Raw genomic sequence first — 15705 nt, 5'->3', positions numbered from 1 at the left:
TGATTTTGGAGAAGTGTAAAAACCTATCTGAAGTCTCTAGGTCTACCAGAGAGAGACTGAATGTTAAAGTTGCAGGAAAGGTACTTATTCAGTCTAAGGAAAGTTCTATACATTTTTGGCATCATTCCAAATTGCCTTAAACTACTAGTGTTAATTTCCTGATTAACCAAAAGTAGTTGCCAAAGATATAGAATCCAGTATCCCAAGAGAGTAGACATATAGAGAGGAATTTCACATTATCAATGATTTTGTGATTAAGGAAGAGTAATAGTGGAGGAAAGGTTGTGGTTAATTCAACCTTTTAGATCCTATTACGAGGAGTTTACTACTACTACACTTGATTTGTATATCAAGGTGTTGAGATTATTTGAAACGCACTTTTTGTTTTATATTAGTGCAAGTGGGAGTTTGTTGGGTTTTATGCCCTAAATAAAACTCATTTCAATATAATCAGATTCACTTATTAATATAGATCAGAAATAACATTTAATGTTGCATGATTCACATGATTTATTCCATGATTATATGTACATAATGTATCAATTCATCTGAAACCCTTTTCACATACTTGATCCTGTTTATTGTGCCGTCAACACATTGGAAAGTAAACATGACTATGTGAATAAAATTTCCTAGATTTATTAAACATAGGGTTTTACTGATATGATAATCTACAACAAGAGTTTACTTGCATTTGGAGAAATGTTATGTTCTTTCCAGGGCATTGGTTAAAGTAAAGCTCAGGTTGGATGCATGGAGTATGCATCGGAAGGGACCGATATTGAACTTTGACTTAGATTTATTAAACTTACCGTAATATCTATTCAAGTCAATATCGCCTAGTTGATCCTAGATCAAATGTTCTTAATCCTGTTATGATTAGGCTCAATCTTGAAAGGCTATACGTGTTCTTTGATTTGTTAGTTAAGCCTACTTTTAGGTCAGGGTGATACGTACATTTTGGGAACACGGTAGTGCAATTGAGTGGGAGCACTATCATAAACATGGAATCTATAGCTTCTATCTGGCGAATAGTAAGCAAAGGATGATCTCCTTCGAGCTTGACCAAACAAACATAAATGGTGGAGTACTCATTTCACATAAGCTGAAATATCATTTATACGGGGTCAAGTGTTTTAAGGAATAAATACATTGTAGGGTGTAACGGTAATTTAATCCCTTTACAGTGTAGATCATTCATATAGAGGATCATTGATCACATTAGGATTATAACAATGGATAACTAATGATGTGTCTATATGGTGGAACATATAGAGCATTCTATATACTGAGAGTGCAATTCTAAGTTCTATGCGTGGATTCAACGAAGAATTAATAAGTTAGTGAATTTTAGTGCTAAATTCTTAATCTACTTATTAGAAGCTCGGTTATATAGACCCATGGTCCCGCACTAGTTGAGATAATATTGCTTGTAAGACTCATATAATTGGTTTTGATTAATCAATTGTAATTCTCAAATTAGACTATGTCTATTTGTGAATTTTTCACTAAGTAAGGGCGAAATTGTAAAGAAAGAGTTTTAGGGGCATATTTGTTAATTATGATACTTTGTATGGTTCAATTAATAAATATGATAAATGACAATATTATTTAATGATTATTTATAGTTATTAAATAGTTAGAATTGGCATTTAAATGGTTGAATTAAAAAATTGGCGTTTTTGAGAAAATCAGATGCAGAAAAGATAAAACTGCAAAATTGCAAAAAGTGAGGCCCAAATCCACTATGTAGGGCCGACCACTTTTGTAGGGTTTTTCCCTCTGATATTTTCATTATTTTAATGCCAAATAATTCAAACCTAACCCTAGTGGAATGCTATAAATAGATAGTGAAGGCTTCAGGAAAATTACACTTAAATTTTCTATTTTTCCTTCAGAGAAAAACCTGAGCCTTCTCTCTCCCTATCTTTGGCCGAATCCACTCTCTTTCTCTTCCTCATTGAGATTTCGAAATTCTTAGTGTATGAGTAGTGCCCACACACAACAAGTGATACCTCAATCATAGTGAGGAAGATCGTGAAGAAAGACTTTCAGCAAGGAGGAGTTTCAGCGCTAAAGAATCAAAGAAAGAGATCCAGGTTCAGATATTGATAATGCTCTGCTACAGAAAGGAATCAAGGGCTAAATATCTGAACGGAAGGAGTCATTATATTTCGCTGCACTCAATGTAAGGTTTCCTAAACTTTATATGTGTTTATTTCATCGTTTTAGAAAGTTCATATTTAGGGTGTTAATAAACATACTTGTGAGTAGATCTAAGATCCTGGTAAAATAATTTCCAACATAGACGCCCCTGCCTCTTGTAAAGAAAACCCCGCATCAACATTCACCGCAAAGCACCCAACAGCAGGCAGCTCCCATCGTTGCTTTTGCCGAGTCCCTCCCCCTTTAGATCGCCCAACACCTTGCTGAAATTCCTGAACGTACTTCCCATACCACTCCACAATATCTCCCGCCTTAGGAGGATAACCCCCATGAACATACTTATTCCTAACCGACCACAGGTGCCATGAAACAACAAGAATAAAATCAAAGGTGGAAGGAGAACAAACCTTTTGAAGCTGTTGGAGAACTAACAACACATCACTTGATCTAACCTTAACCACTTGATCGCACAAACCACATTTTTTCCACACCTCCTTACTCCAAGAACAATCCCACAACACATGAGCACCATCCTCAATCCATCCTCCCTTACACCGAGGGCACGTAGGCACCACCGGAATGCCTCGTTTAGACAATGCATAATTCGTTGGGAGCCATGTATGACATACCTTCCAAGCGAAATGCTTAACTTTTGGCGGCACCTTCGCTTTCCATAAAGATTTCCACCACTGTTCCTTCTCCTTGTCATTAGATTGATAGGAGACCTCCCGCATATCATGAGCCAACCGATATCCACTACGCACCGTATACTCACCATTTTTAGTGTAATGCCACATTATTTTATCTTCCACACCCCACGACCCACTTGGCAAGTTCAAAATCAAATCAACATCTTCCTCATTAAAATGTGCCTTTATAAACCCTTCATCCCACCCCCCATCCGCCAACTTCAAGTCCACCACATACAACTCTTGCGGGAACTCCGGTTTATCATAAACACGGAATGTGACCGGCCGAGGCAACCATGGATCATCCAATACCTGAACCCCTTTCCCATTCCCGATTCGCCACCGATACCCCTTTAAAAGAAGCTTTTTCCCCCACATCATACTATGCCACATAAATGAGGAATGACTACCACATTTAGCATCCAACACATCGACACCAGGATAATAACAAGCCTTTAGAACCCGACTACTCAAAAGTGTCGGACACCGCAAACACCGCCAAACTTGCTTTGCCAAAAGAGCCTGATTAAACAACCCCAAGTCTCTAAATCCCAAACCACCCTTCTCCTTCTGCTTACACATATAATTCCACTTACACCAATGAACTTTCTTTTGGCGGACCGACGATCCCCACCAAAATCGAGCAGCCATACTATGCAGACTCTTTGTAGTACTCTTCGGTAGCTGAAAACAACTCATCGTATATGTCGGCATAGCTTGAAGGATGGCTTTAATAAGAACCTCCTTACCAGCCACCGAAAACATGGATCCTTTCCAACCACGAACCTTTTGCCAAACTTTATTCTTAATCATCTCAAACAGCTCTTTTTTACTCCTTCCAACAAACGACGGAAGTCCCAAATACTAACTATAATTATTTACCACTTTCACATCCAACAAAGCAGCTAACCGACTCCGAAGACTTCTATCAACCAATGCACCAAAACACATCTCAGACTTGGTAAAATTGACTGCCTGACCGGACGCCGCCGTATACTTATCCAATAAGTCCTTGAAACGACCACACTCCACCCCAAAAAATTTTAAAGACACTTCATTTTAATAATTATTATTTTATGTAAAATTTATATCTTTAATTGTACTAAGTTTTTTTAATTTTTTCTTCCAATTCATATTCTTAAAAAATATACATATTAAATAAAAATAAATTATATTTTAAATATTATAACAAAAAAATTAAAATAAAAAATTATATAAAATTTTCTTAAAAAAAATAAAAAAAATATATACACGAGTTAAAAAAATTATAAAAACAAAATTAAAATAAGTATTGAAATTAACATAAAATAATACGAGAAAAAAGATTTAAAAAATATTAAAAGTAATTTTTAAAAATTATTTAAATTTATATTTTTTAATAATAGGTGTATTTATCGGTTGCAAATAAAACTCTCCAAATAAAAATGTAATTTTTTGAATTTTCATGTAATTTTTTTATTTATGTATATATTTAATTAAATGCTAAGGGCGCTCTAACGGCTAGGAGATTTCATTTTGTAATTTGAAATCTTGAACTGAAAAGTTCCCCAAAAGCTTTTTCTTTCATACCCAAACAGAAGCAAACCCCCTCTTCTCTTCTTTGCTTCATCGTATTTTGCTTTCTAGGGTTTCAATTTCGGAAACCCTCGCTCATCGAAGCTTCTTCGATTCCTTTCAGAAATTGTAAGGCTTTTCAAGTACAGTACAGCACCGGAACCCGCCAATGGATCTTCCAAAAGAAGTCGACGAGTACATCAAAGGGTCGATTGATTACACCGTAGGCCTTCCTGTCTCATCTAAGACGCTTGAGTTGAAGCTTCGATCAATTGAAGAAGCGCAAACCCAACTTCGTGATCGCTATTTGCTACTACTGTCCCGATTGAAGGAAAAAGATCAAACCATCGAACGCGTTAGGGTTTGTTCCTTCTTAAAAATTTCCCCTTGAATGTGTGTACTAGATGTAGAAATGGGTATCTTTTAAGTTTTAAGGGGTATTTTCAATTCCTGAATCTTGATGCATAATTTGCACTCCAAGAACCATCTCTTCCATGCAAAAAAGTTTCTGGCATTTTTCTTTTATATTTGTCTTGAAGAGGCTTGAATTGTGTCTTGAAGAGGTTGTTTCTGTGTGATTTAGTTTGTTTCTTTTCTGTGTTCTTTATGGTTTTTAGGCTGAATCAAATATGAATGCTATAGCTTTGAAGAAGTTCATCGAGGAAAATCAGAAATTGGCATCTGAGTGCAATAGTCTCTTGAGCCAGTGTAACAAATGGGAACGAGAGTGTTCGTTATATGATCGTGACAGGGAAGCACTGATGGACTTTGGGAATGAGGCTGATCAACGTGCCAAGGACGCCGAGGTTCGCTGTCAAGAGTTGGAGGAGGAAATGAAAGGATTATCAAAGGAACTGCTGTTCTATAAGTCTCAACATGAGAAGCGTGTGGTAATGTCTATAATTCGTTTGTGTTTTCTTTTGTTTCTCTTAACATCTACTTTTGTTTTGATAAATATGGAAGAAAATGGCAATTTGTTAATAGATTGAGACTATAATAACTTGCATTACTTTCTTTATACTGAATTTACTCTCGAAGAACCTTTTGATTTTCTTCTTTGAATTGAAAATGTGTTAATGTATACTTTAGTAGATGATAAAATTAGTTTTTTTTCCGAGTATATGTTTGCTTTGATCTTATATAGGTAATATTTCACTGCTTAATAAGCTTGAGGTAATAAAATAGCACTCACCTCTTAAAAGAATTCAACGGTAAATTCATCAGGTGCTTATGATAAAGCCTTCATATTTATGGTAGTTATGAACTGCTCTCTCATTTTTTGCTATGGTTTGAAGGCTGATTCATCTCTAGGCGCAACTACTCAAGACACCTTACTTGAGTCTGTTTTAGGGACATTGATTAATGAGGAAAATGTTGCGTTGGGGCGGTCATTTCTAGAAGCTAACAGCAATCACGAATCATGTCAAAAGTTGCTAGAAATGTGGAATTCGTAAGTCCCTGTGTAATTGAGTTGTATAATTATCATTATAAATCAAGTCTCATATTCATTTCCTATTATTTATAGTTTAAAGCCATCAACTCAAAAAGTCCTGTCAATGGCTTCCAAGTTAAAGGTACTAGAGAATGATAAGGAGCATCTGAGAATCAACCTTTGTAAAGCTGAAGAAGAGGTGAGACAATCCTAAGGACCACTCCCACTGCTTAATCTTGCCGTCCATCTTCCTCTACGGATCCTTGGTTTAAAAATGATATGTGAGGCTATGATGGTGCAGGTCAAGGTTCTCTTTGAAGATAACAATTTGCTAGAAGAGGAAAACAAGAAATTGCTGTCACTATGCTGTAAAGAAAGAATCCACAATGATTCTAGTGGAAAGAATGGAAGCAATGTATCAGCTAAGGTGAAAAATTAGATGACAGCTTTCTAGATTTATGGAACTTTCTATGGTGGATCTATCTAGTCTCAAGCTTTGTCTATTTTTTTGCAGTCAAACAAGCGGAAGTCGTCTAGTTCAAGGATTAGTAGCCCAATTGAAAAGAAGCTTGATTTTACTGAGGTAGATACAACAAGAAAGCCCCTATCACCATTGCAATGTAATTCACCTAAATCTAGAATGTTTAAGAAGTGAAAGATTGACTGTTATGGTGTGATTCTATTAGAACAACTGTAGTTGGTAGGTTTTTAAGGAAATGTACCATTTCGAAGAGAAATCAGAAGTTTTTTCTTTCTTTGGTATATGATGCAACAAATTTCTACAATTAATATCCATTTGTAATTTTTTTTTTCCTTTCTCTTGTCACCGAGACAGCAACACAGCTCGGATAATATGTGAAATAGCCAGGGTGATAATATGAAGTACAGCCCTTGTAGGTGATTCGAAAATGGCAAATTTCAAGCAGTTTCTTATACCCGGTTGTCTTCTATTTTTGCTAACTATTTGAAATAGTAAAGTGAAAAAGGTTGATTTCTAGTCTGTAATATCATATTTGACATGTAGGGTGGTGGTGGTCCTGGTAAGCAACAAAATAAATTGTAACTTCTTTCTTGTATCGAAATAGTAATCATTTTTGATCCTGTTTGTTAAAAATTCTTATTCGTAATTCGCTTTAAAATCAAAGGTATAACTTCAATGCTGTTTTCTTCCAAGAAAAAAAAAACTTCAATTCTGTTATTCTAAAACCCTATTTTTCTCGAGACTTTCGATGCCAAAACGGCTGAGAGAGTTTTTTTTTCTTCCCAATAATTCACACAATGGCATGTAGACTGGTAATGTGATTCGTAAGGCATAGCCTTTTAATGAATGGGTCAGTTAACACTTAAAAAATCAATGAAAATGTAAAAACTAAGGAAGATATGGCAGGTAAATCTATTGTATCATTTGTTTTAAAAATATGTGTTAATAATTAAAATAAAAGTTATTAAAGTTTTTCAATTTCAATTTTTTTTTTTTTTTTGAATGAAAGAGATGCTTTATTAATGAAGAAAGTCATTCATTACAATTTCCACCAACTCGGATGGTAAATTACTAGCATCAATAGTGCGATCTGACATGTAATAAGAGCTACGTGCAAGAAAATGCGCGGCCTTATTAGCAGAACGCTTAACAAAAGACAAAGTAACATAAGATAACTCAGAGAGAAGATGTTGACAGTCATGGACCAACATCCCGAATGTAGAAGGAAGAAACATGTTATTGTTGATAGCTTGAACTGCCATAAGACAATCAGTTTCAACCTCTACAGAGTTCCAGCTTTTGGTTTTTATCCAACTAAGGGCCTCCTTAATTCCAATTAGCTCAACAATTTCAGGAGCAACACTGCCAGAATTGCTTGTGGCAGCAGCTCCAAGTACAGCTCCTGTTAATTCCATTTTTGGCATATTTAATTGACAAAAATATTTTATTATTTAATGTATATTTCGGCTGGCATTTATTGATATGGTTTCCCTATTTGTGTAAATCTAAACTTGGAAGGAAAGTTGACTAGCTTTCCTATTTATGGAAATTGAGGTAAAAATGGTAAGTTTTGATTACACATTGATTCTTTGCTAACCAGCTGTTATTCTGATCTTGTGTTGAGTTTCCCATTTTCTAAGATCAGGTTTCTTGAAGAGAAAACCGGAGCTAGACTTTCCTTTTCTATAAAAGGAAAGTTGTAGTTACTGCCCACGATTCTGTAGGTACAGAAACGGAAATTCCCGGACTGATTGAAGAATTATTTTAGGGAAGTTTCTAGTGGGTTGAGGTCTTGTTCAGACCAAATGTAAGCTGTCTATGAGATGTATATTCATTATAAATACATCCTATAGCTGCTAGGTTTTGCATCTCTTTCATACACTTAGAATTATATTCATATCTTAAGGAAAGAGTGTCTTTGTTATGTTAACTCTTTTATTCACTTTCATATCATAAGAAAAGAGTGTCTTTGTTTTGTAGAGAAGAGTTGTTCTACTCTTACTCTGTTTATTTGTTGTTTGTATTGTCTTGAGTCTGTATTCAAGTCTACAACGAAGAAGAACATCAGTGCACCTTCGGGAGAAGGGTATTTACAAGCTTTCGGGAGATTGCTTTTGAAGTCTTGCATCGGGAGGATACAAGCACACAACCTTCGGGAGATGGTTGTATAGGCTTTCGGGAGATAGCCTTTAAGCCTTGAATCGGGAGGATTCAAGCACTCTTCAAGGTGATCGAAGGGAGTTCGAGATCTTGGAGTTTTATCAAGATTCGGTTAGTAGGTGGAATACATCAAGCTTGCGGCATACAATAAGAGGGAGTCTATTTATGCATAAGTCAATTACTTTGTATTTTTGATACCGATCTAATGAATCTTATCTCTGGGCGTGGCCCCGTGGACTAGTAACAATCTGAAAGGATTGTTGAAACCACGTACAAAAATCTTGTGTGTTTTTACTTTTATGCCTTTGTTTGTTTTTCGGGTTTCTCTCGGAGTTACGAGTTGCATTCCGTAACTACTGTAAAATCATTTTCGATACTCGCTTTATTATTCCGCATTTAATTAATCAGTTAATTAAATAATCAAACTGGGAATATTAAAATACGGAATTTCAATTGGTATCAGAGCACGTCACTAAATTCTTAGTGAGATCTTGAGGTTATTCCGTTTAACTTGTTTTGTGTGAAGATGTCTTTGTTTGCAGAAGGAAGTTCTATCTCTAGACCTCCTCTACTGAATGAGTCGAATTATCCTTATTGGAAGGTCAGGATGAGAGCTTTCATCAAATCGCAAGATGAGAAGCCATGGAGAGCTATTCTTACAGGTTGGTCTCAACCTACTGAAAATGATGAAAAAGGTAATATTCAGGTAAAATCTGAACTCATTTGGACCATTGAAGATGAAAAACTGTCTGGTTATAATAATAAGGCTTTACATGCTATTTTTAATGGTGTTGGTGAAGGCTTTATTAAATTAATCTCATCTTGTGAATCTGCAAAGGAAGCATGGGAAATCCTTCAAATTCAATTTGAAGGTACTGCTGATGTAAAGAGATCACGATTTACCATGCTGCAAACTAGATTTGATGAATTGAGAATGTCGGATACTGAAACTTTAAATGATTTTTATGAAAGATTATCTGATATTTCTAATGAGGTTTTTGCCTTGGGAGAAAAACTAGATGAATCTGTCTTGGTTCGAAAAATTGTTCGAGTCCTTCCTGACAGGTTTGACACAAAATTGCTTGCAATGGAAGAGGCAAAGGATTTTGGCAAAATGAAGGTTGAGGAACTCATGGGATCTTTAAGAACCTTTGAGTTGAATCAACAAATCAAGAAAAAGAGTAAGCAAAATCTCTCGAATGAGAAAAGTAAAGGTATTGCCTTTAATGCTTCTGAAAATATTGTTTCTGATGATGAAAATGAGGATGAAATGGTTCTATTGGCAAAAAATTTCTAAAAATTCATGAAATCTGCAGGAAATAAAAAGTTCTTTTCAAAGAACCCAAAAGGTAACATTTCTGGTAATATTCCCTCTAAACCTTTTTCATCTAACAATAAAAAAGGTATTAAATGCAGAGAATGTGAAGGTTTTGGTCACACTCAATCCGAATGTGCTAATACCTTAAAGAAAAATAAAAAGGGATTGAATGTTACTTGGAGTGATGATTCTGAGAGTAGTGAGGATGAAAAAGAAAAAGTTGTCCTAACAAGTGTTTTGTCAAGAAATTTGCAGGAAAAAGGAAAAAGCATTTGCTTGAACAATATCCTGATCAATGACAACAAGGAAGAATCCAGATCCGAATCAGATGAGTCAGAAATTGATGAGGATTCCATGGTTGAATCCTACAAGGTAATGTTTGGTAAGTGGTTGGAAACTTGTGGCCTTTGAAAATCGCTCCCTGGTTAAAGATAATAAAATTTTGTGTAACAACATTAATGAGTTGGAAGATAAACTCAAATGTTGTGAATCTGAATTGTCTTTAAAAGAGTCAAAAATTATTTCTTTAACCAAGGAAATTGATAACATTAAAAAGAATGTTAAAATGTTAAATCCAGGTTCCACCATCTTTGAAAAAATTCAAAAATCTGGCCAAACCAATCATGCTGGGTTGGGTTATGTTCCAAATCAACCTCGTTTCTAATACCACTAATAGTTTTGTTTCTACGGAAGAAGCTGTTTCTACCTCGCGAGTGTTTCGTCTCTACAAAGAAAGCACTCTGTTGTTACAGAAAAGAAGCAGCACGGTAAGTTTGACAATTTCAAAGGGACGGGAAGACGTTTCATTCCTATTTGCCATTTTTGTGGAGTAAAAGGTCACATTCGACCTAAATGCATAACCATGCATAACATGTTTAAATCTAATTACATTGGAAATAAACATGTTTTACAAAAACAAAAATGGGTTGTCAAAAACAAATGCTTGGTAGGTTCTACTTGTTTTAAAACTGTTGCTTCTAACATGTGGTATTTTGATAGTGGTTGTTCTAGACACATGATAGGTGAAAAAGAATTTCTTGTGAACATAAGACCAATGCACTGTGGAGAAGTTACATTTGGTAACGGTCTTACTGGTAAAGTCATAGGAATGGGAACTCTCAAGTTCGAAGGGCTTCCTAAACTAAAGAATGTCATGTTGGTTGAAGGACTAAAAGCTAATCTACTTAGCATTAGTCAGATTTGTGATCAGGGTTATACTGTGAGCTTTGATAGCAATCATTGCTATGTATATAATATTCTTGATGAAATTGTGTTACAAGGGCTGCGATCTAGTGATAATTGTTATACACTCACTACGCATGCCACTTGTCATTCTGTCATTGAAAATGTTAATGACCTATGGCATGAAAAACTTGGTCACATTCACTTTAAAAATCTGAAAAAATTATCTGTTTCAGGGATTGTTCGAGGATTACCTAAATTAGGTAAAGATTCATTGGGAAAATGTGGACCATGCCAGTTAGGTAAGCAACTAAAAATTTCTCACAAGAGTGTCCCGGATGTGAATACTTCTAGAGTTCTCGAACTCTTGCACATGGACTTAATGGGTCCAATCCAGGTGGAAAGCTTAAATGGTAAAAGGTATATTTTTGTTTGTGTTGATGATTTTTCTCGATTCTCATGGGTGGATTTTTTGAGAGAAAAATCTGATACTTTTGAAGCTTTCCAATCTCTGTGTTTGAAATTACGAGTTGAAAAAGATTGTAACATTGGCAAAATTGTTAGGATTAGGAGTGATCATGGTAAGGAATTTGAAAATACCGTATATGATGAATTTTGTAAAGCTAATGGTATTTCTCATGAATTTTCTGCTCCTAAAACTCCTCAACAAAATGGAGTGGTTGAAAGAAAGAATCGTACTCTAACAGAAATGGCTAGAGTAATGTTGAATAGCAAGAAGCTCACAAAGCGCCTTTGGGCCGAAGCCATTAACACTGCTTGCTATACCATCAACAGAGTATTCTTGCGTCCAGGTACTCACAAAACACCATATGAAATCTGGAAAGGTAAGAAACCAAATGTAAGTCACTTTCATGTGTTTGGATGTATGTGTTATATTTTACGAGATCGTGATTACATTGGTAAATTTGATTCTAAAAGTAATGAAGGTGTTTTCTTAGGATATTCCACAAATAGTAGGGCATATCGTGTGTATAACATGAGAACCCAAACTGTTATGGAATCTGCTAATGTTGTTGTTGATGATCTAAAAGATTTTTCTGAGTTTTCCACAGAAGAACAGATTGAAGATTTGCTTGAAAAGCTTCGCTCGCGAGGAAAAGGAACCCGACGAAGCTTCGAAGCGCCGTCGAGGCTATCGTGCAGGAATCTGTTGCTACAGAAAATCCAACAACAAAAGAATCCGAGTATCCTTTAAATTCAATCACTGATCCAATACAGAGGGAACCATCCTCCAGGGTTAAAAAGAATCATCCTTCAGATCTCATTCTCGGAAGCTTGGATGAGAGCATGGTTACAAGAAGAAAATATGCCAATATAATTCAATTTTTATGTTTTATTTCTTCTTTAGAACCTAAATCTGTAAAAGAAGCTTTAATGGATGAAGATTGGTTTTTAGCTATGCAGGATGAGCTTCATCAGTTTGTTCGAAACAAAGTCTGGAAAATGATTCCAAGACCACCATTTGTGAACATCATTGGAACCAAATGGATCTTCAAAAATAAGAGTGATGAGTTTGGCACTATCATTCGAAACAAGGCAAGGTTGGTTGCCCAAGGATACACTCAAGTTGAGGGTGTTGATTTTGATGAAACATTTGCTCCAGTAGCTAGACTGGAATCGATCAGGTTACTTCTTTACATAGCTTGCATTCTTGGTATTAAATTGTATCAAATGGATGTCAAATCCGCTTTTTTGAATGGGCTGTTAAAAGAAGAGGTGTATGTGGAACAACCTAAAGGGTTTGAGGATCCACATTTTCCTGATCATGTTTATAAGTTAGACAAGGCTTTGTATGGTCTAAAACAAGCACCACGTGCTTGGTATGAGCGTCTAACTGAATTCTTGCTTTCTCGTGATTACAAGAGAGGCAATGTTGATAAAACACTTTTCATCAAAAACATTAATTCTGATGTGATTGTTGCTTGTTGCTCAAATATATGTTGATGATATTGTGTTTGGCTCTACCTCTAACTCTGAAGTGCAGGTTTTTGTTTCCCAAATGCAAAAGGAGTTCGAAATGAGTATGGTAGGTGAACTCACTTATTTTCTCGGTCTTCAAGTGAAGCAATCAGATGAGGGAACTTTTGTCACTCAAAGCAAGTATGCAAAGAACTTGGTGAAAAAGTTTGGTCTTGAAAAAGCCAAACATACCAACACTCCCATGAGCACAACTTTGAAATTAAGCAAAGATGAACAAGGAGTAAAGGTAGATCAAACTTTGTATCGAAGTATGATAGGTAGTTTGCTTTATCTTACTGCTAGTCGTCCTGACATTTGTTATAGTGTTGGTGTTTGTGCACGTTATCAGGCAAATCCCATGGAATCCCATCTTTCTGCTGTGAAAAGAATCATTCGCTATGTAAATAGCACTATTGATTTTGGGATTTGGTTTTCAAAAGACACTAATTCTAACCTTGTTTGCTTTAGTGATGCTGATTGGGCAGGTAATGCAGATGATAGAAAAAGTACTAGTGGTGGATGTTTCTATCTTGGAAACAATCTGGTTTCATGGCATAGCAAGAAGCAAAACTCAATCTCTCTGTCCACAGCGGAGGCTGAGTACATTGCTGCGGGTAGTTGTTGTACCCAATTGTTATGGATGAAACAAATGATGGCCGATTATGGGTTTGATTTGAAAACTTTAACCATCTTTTGTGATAACACTAGTGCTATAAACATTTCTAAGAATCCTGTTCAACACTCTCGCACAAAGCACATAGACATTCGTCATCACTTTATTAGAGAGCTTGTGGAAAATAAAATTCTTGTCTTAGAATATGTTGAAACCAGCAAACAAATTGCAGATATTTTTACTAAAGCTCTTGACTCGGTCCGATTTATTTCTCTAAGGAAATCCTTAGGGGTTTGTACTGTTTAATGCTTTTATTTTTTCATAATCCTTAATATTTAAGTTGTCTTAGAGTTCATAATGTCTTGTCTTTGTCCTAGAAGAAAATTTCAACCTTATAAGAATTTCAGTCATTATTTTATTGCTAATGTTGTAATATTATGATGTCATACAGGTTTGTCAGGAAAATTGTTCACTCCTCACAGGAATATTCAGGCTTATCAAACAGTGCTATGTAAGCTACCATTTTCGAATAATGTTGTTCAAAAACTGTGTGTTCAAGCTCCATTGGATGAATAGAGCTACCTATCTCAATGTGTGAAAGCCATCTCTGAGTAAGTTGGAACTATGTAATTAGGAGTTATGTAGAAGATACGCTACCATTGAAAAGGGCTACCATTGAGGTAGTGTGACAGCGTCTCCTATGGGTACAATTTATCAGAAAAAGTCTTTTTGACAAATTGGGCAATGTTCCCTGCTTACACTTTCACACACTAATGCTTGACACAGTTTGTGGTAAAATTTGTTTATTCTCGAAAATGGTGTGATAAAGCTATTACATACTGTTTGATGTGCTTTAATATTCTTGGTGATGGAGTCAATTTTTCCTGTGAACCGGTATGACCTCATTCTATTACTTCATTAGTTTGATAAAATAATTTCTGATTATTCTTATGAGTTTGATTTTTTCATCAGGGACAAAGACAAATGGACATTGTGAATTCTAGTTGCAAAAATATCAAGGTTATTTTATTTTTCTGTCTTTTAATTAAAAAATAATAAATAAATAAAAAAAAAGGGTTCGTGATCGAGTTGTCAAATGAGCTTTGTTAAAAAATTTTGTTATTTTTTTGTCATGTTTCATTATGTTCTTAGACACAATTTTTGCTCTTAAGTGGTGATTAGTGCTTTTTGTGTCTTAGTGTGTTCAATTGTTCTTTATTTGCAATTTTTCTTTGGGGGGCATTTTTTGAAAAAATAAAAGAAAAAGGGGGGCATATTTTTTCTTTTCGATTTTTTTTCGAATCCTTGTACATTTTTTTCTTTTAGTTTTTCATTTTATGGAAACATGTTTTAATTGTAGAATGTTTCCTTTATTTGTGGAGATTTGGTCTTTTTGGTGTGTATAGGAAACTTGTACCTAAATAATTAATTATTTTTTGTTTCCTTTTTGGTGGCAATTTCGGTTTTGGTAAGGGTTTTAAATTCTTAGATTTTGTGGGGATTTTTGGTTTCCTTTTTCCATTTAAGGAAACATTGACCAAATTTTGAAAAACCTTTTTTGGTTTCCTTTTTTCCTCTCCACACGTGGGTCAAAGGTAAGGAAGTTACCTTCCTTTTCAGTTTTTTTTTTTTTAATTGGGTATTTAAAATTGAAATGTTATATATTCTCAACTACCCATAAACCCACGATCACCACTCTCTCTTCTCCTTCTATTTTTTTTTTCAAAGGTCTAACATTGTTCAAAGTATAAGAGGTTTCAAAGAAAAATGGCCAAAACTAAGAATGCCCAACCATCCAAGAAGCCCACTCGTGGATCTGCTTCTGCTTCTCCGGTGACACCGCCTGCGCCGCCTGCACCAGCAACCGGAGCTTCTGGTTCGTCCTCTGCTCCGACGAAGTCTGCCAAGAAATCGAAGACCCAAGCTCGAAAATCAGTGGCAAATTTCTCATCTCCTCTTGTTGGTGCCTCTCCTATTGCCTCTCCAACACCTGGGTTGGGTGATCATGATGAATCCCATTCATCCGATCACACATTTTCGAAGTCCTCTTCTTCGAATGGTGCTCCTAATGTCGACCAAACTTTGGTGACCTTGCCCACGGTGAGTTCTCGAACTAGGTCCAAGGTTTCC

The 15705-nt window shown here is 35.5% G+C and overlaps 1 protein-coding gene across 2 annotated transcripts; it reads left to right on the top strand.

Moving 5' to 3' along the window:
* Positions 1–4341: 4341 nt before the first annotated feature.
* LOC115715672 (uncharacterized) lies at positions 4342–6774 on the top strand. Of its 2 annotated transcripts, XM_061115392.1 has the most exons (7): positions 4346–4770; positions 5027–5299; positions 5705–5859; positions 5935–6040; positions 6143–6268; positions 6356–6424; positions 6677–6774. In XM_061115392.1, exons 1-7 carry the CDS (start codon positions 4579–4581, stop codon positions 6698–6700), a joined length of 945 nt encoding a protein of 314 aa, XP_060971375.1. In that variant the 5' UTR covers positions 4346–4578; the 3' UTR covers positions 6701–6774. The 2 variants fall into 2 exon arrangements, with proteins under 2 accessions (XP_030500190.2, XP_060971375.1); XM_030644330.2 differs by having other exon boundaries at positions 4342–4770; positions 6356–6774.
* The last annotated feature ends 8931 nt before the right edge of the window (positions 6775–15705 follow it).

This window comes from Cannabis sativa, chromosome 5, assembly GCF_029168945.1.
Source record: "Cannabis sativa cultivar Pink pepper isolate KNU-18-1 chromosome 5, ASM2916894v1, whole genome shotgun sequence".
Lineage (NCBI taxonomy): Eukaryota > Viridiplantae > Streptophyta > Magnoliopsida > Rosales > Cannabaceae > Cannabis > Cannabis sativa.
Note: the sequence above shows the minus strand (reverse complement) of the source record. Positions and strands in the feature narration are given on the sequence as shown.

Bases quoted from the DNA above. Each gene is read 5' to 3' on its own strand.
- LOC115715672 (XM_030644330.2), top strand. From the start codon at position 4,579: ATGGATCTTCCAAAAGAAGTCGACGAGTACATCAAAGGGTCGATTGAT. The intron at 4,771-5,026 runs GTTTGTTCCTTC...TATGGTTTTTAG, and splicing joins AAACCATCGAACGCGTTAGG to GCTGAATCAAATATGAATGC. The intron at 5,300-5,704 runs GTAATGTCTATA...TATGGTTTGAAG, and splicing joins CTCAACATGAGAAGCGTGTG to GCTGATTCATCTCTAGGCGC.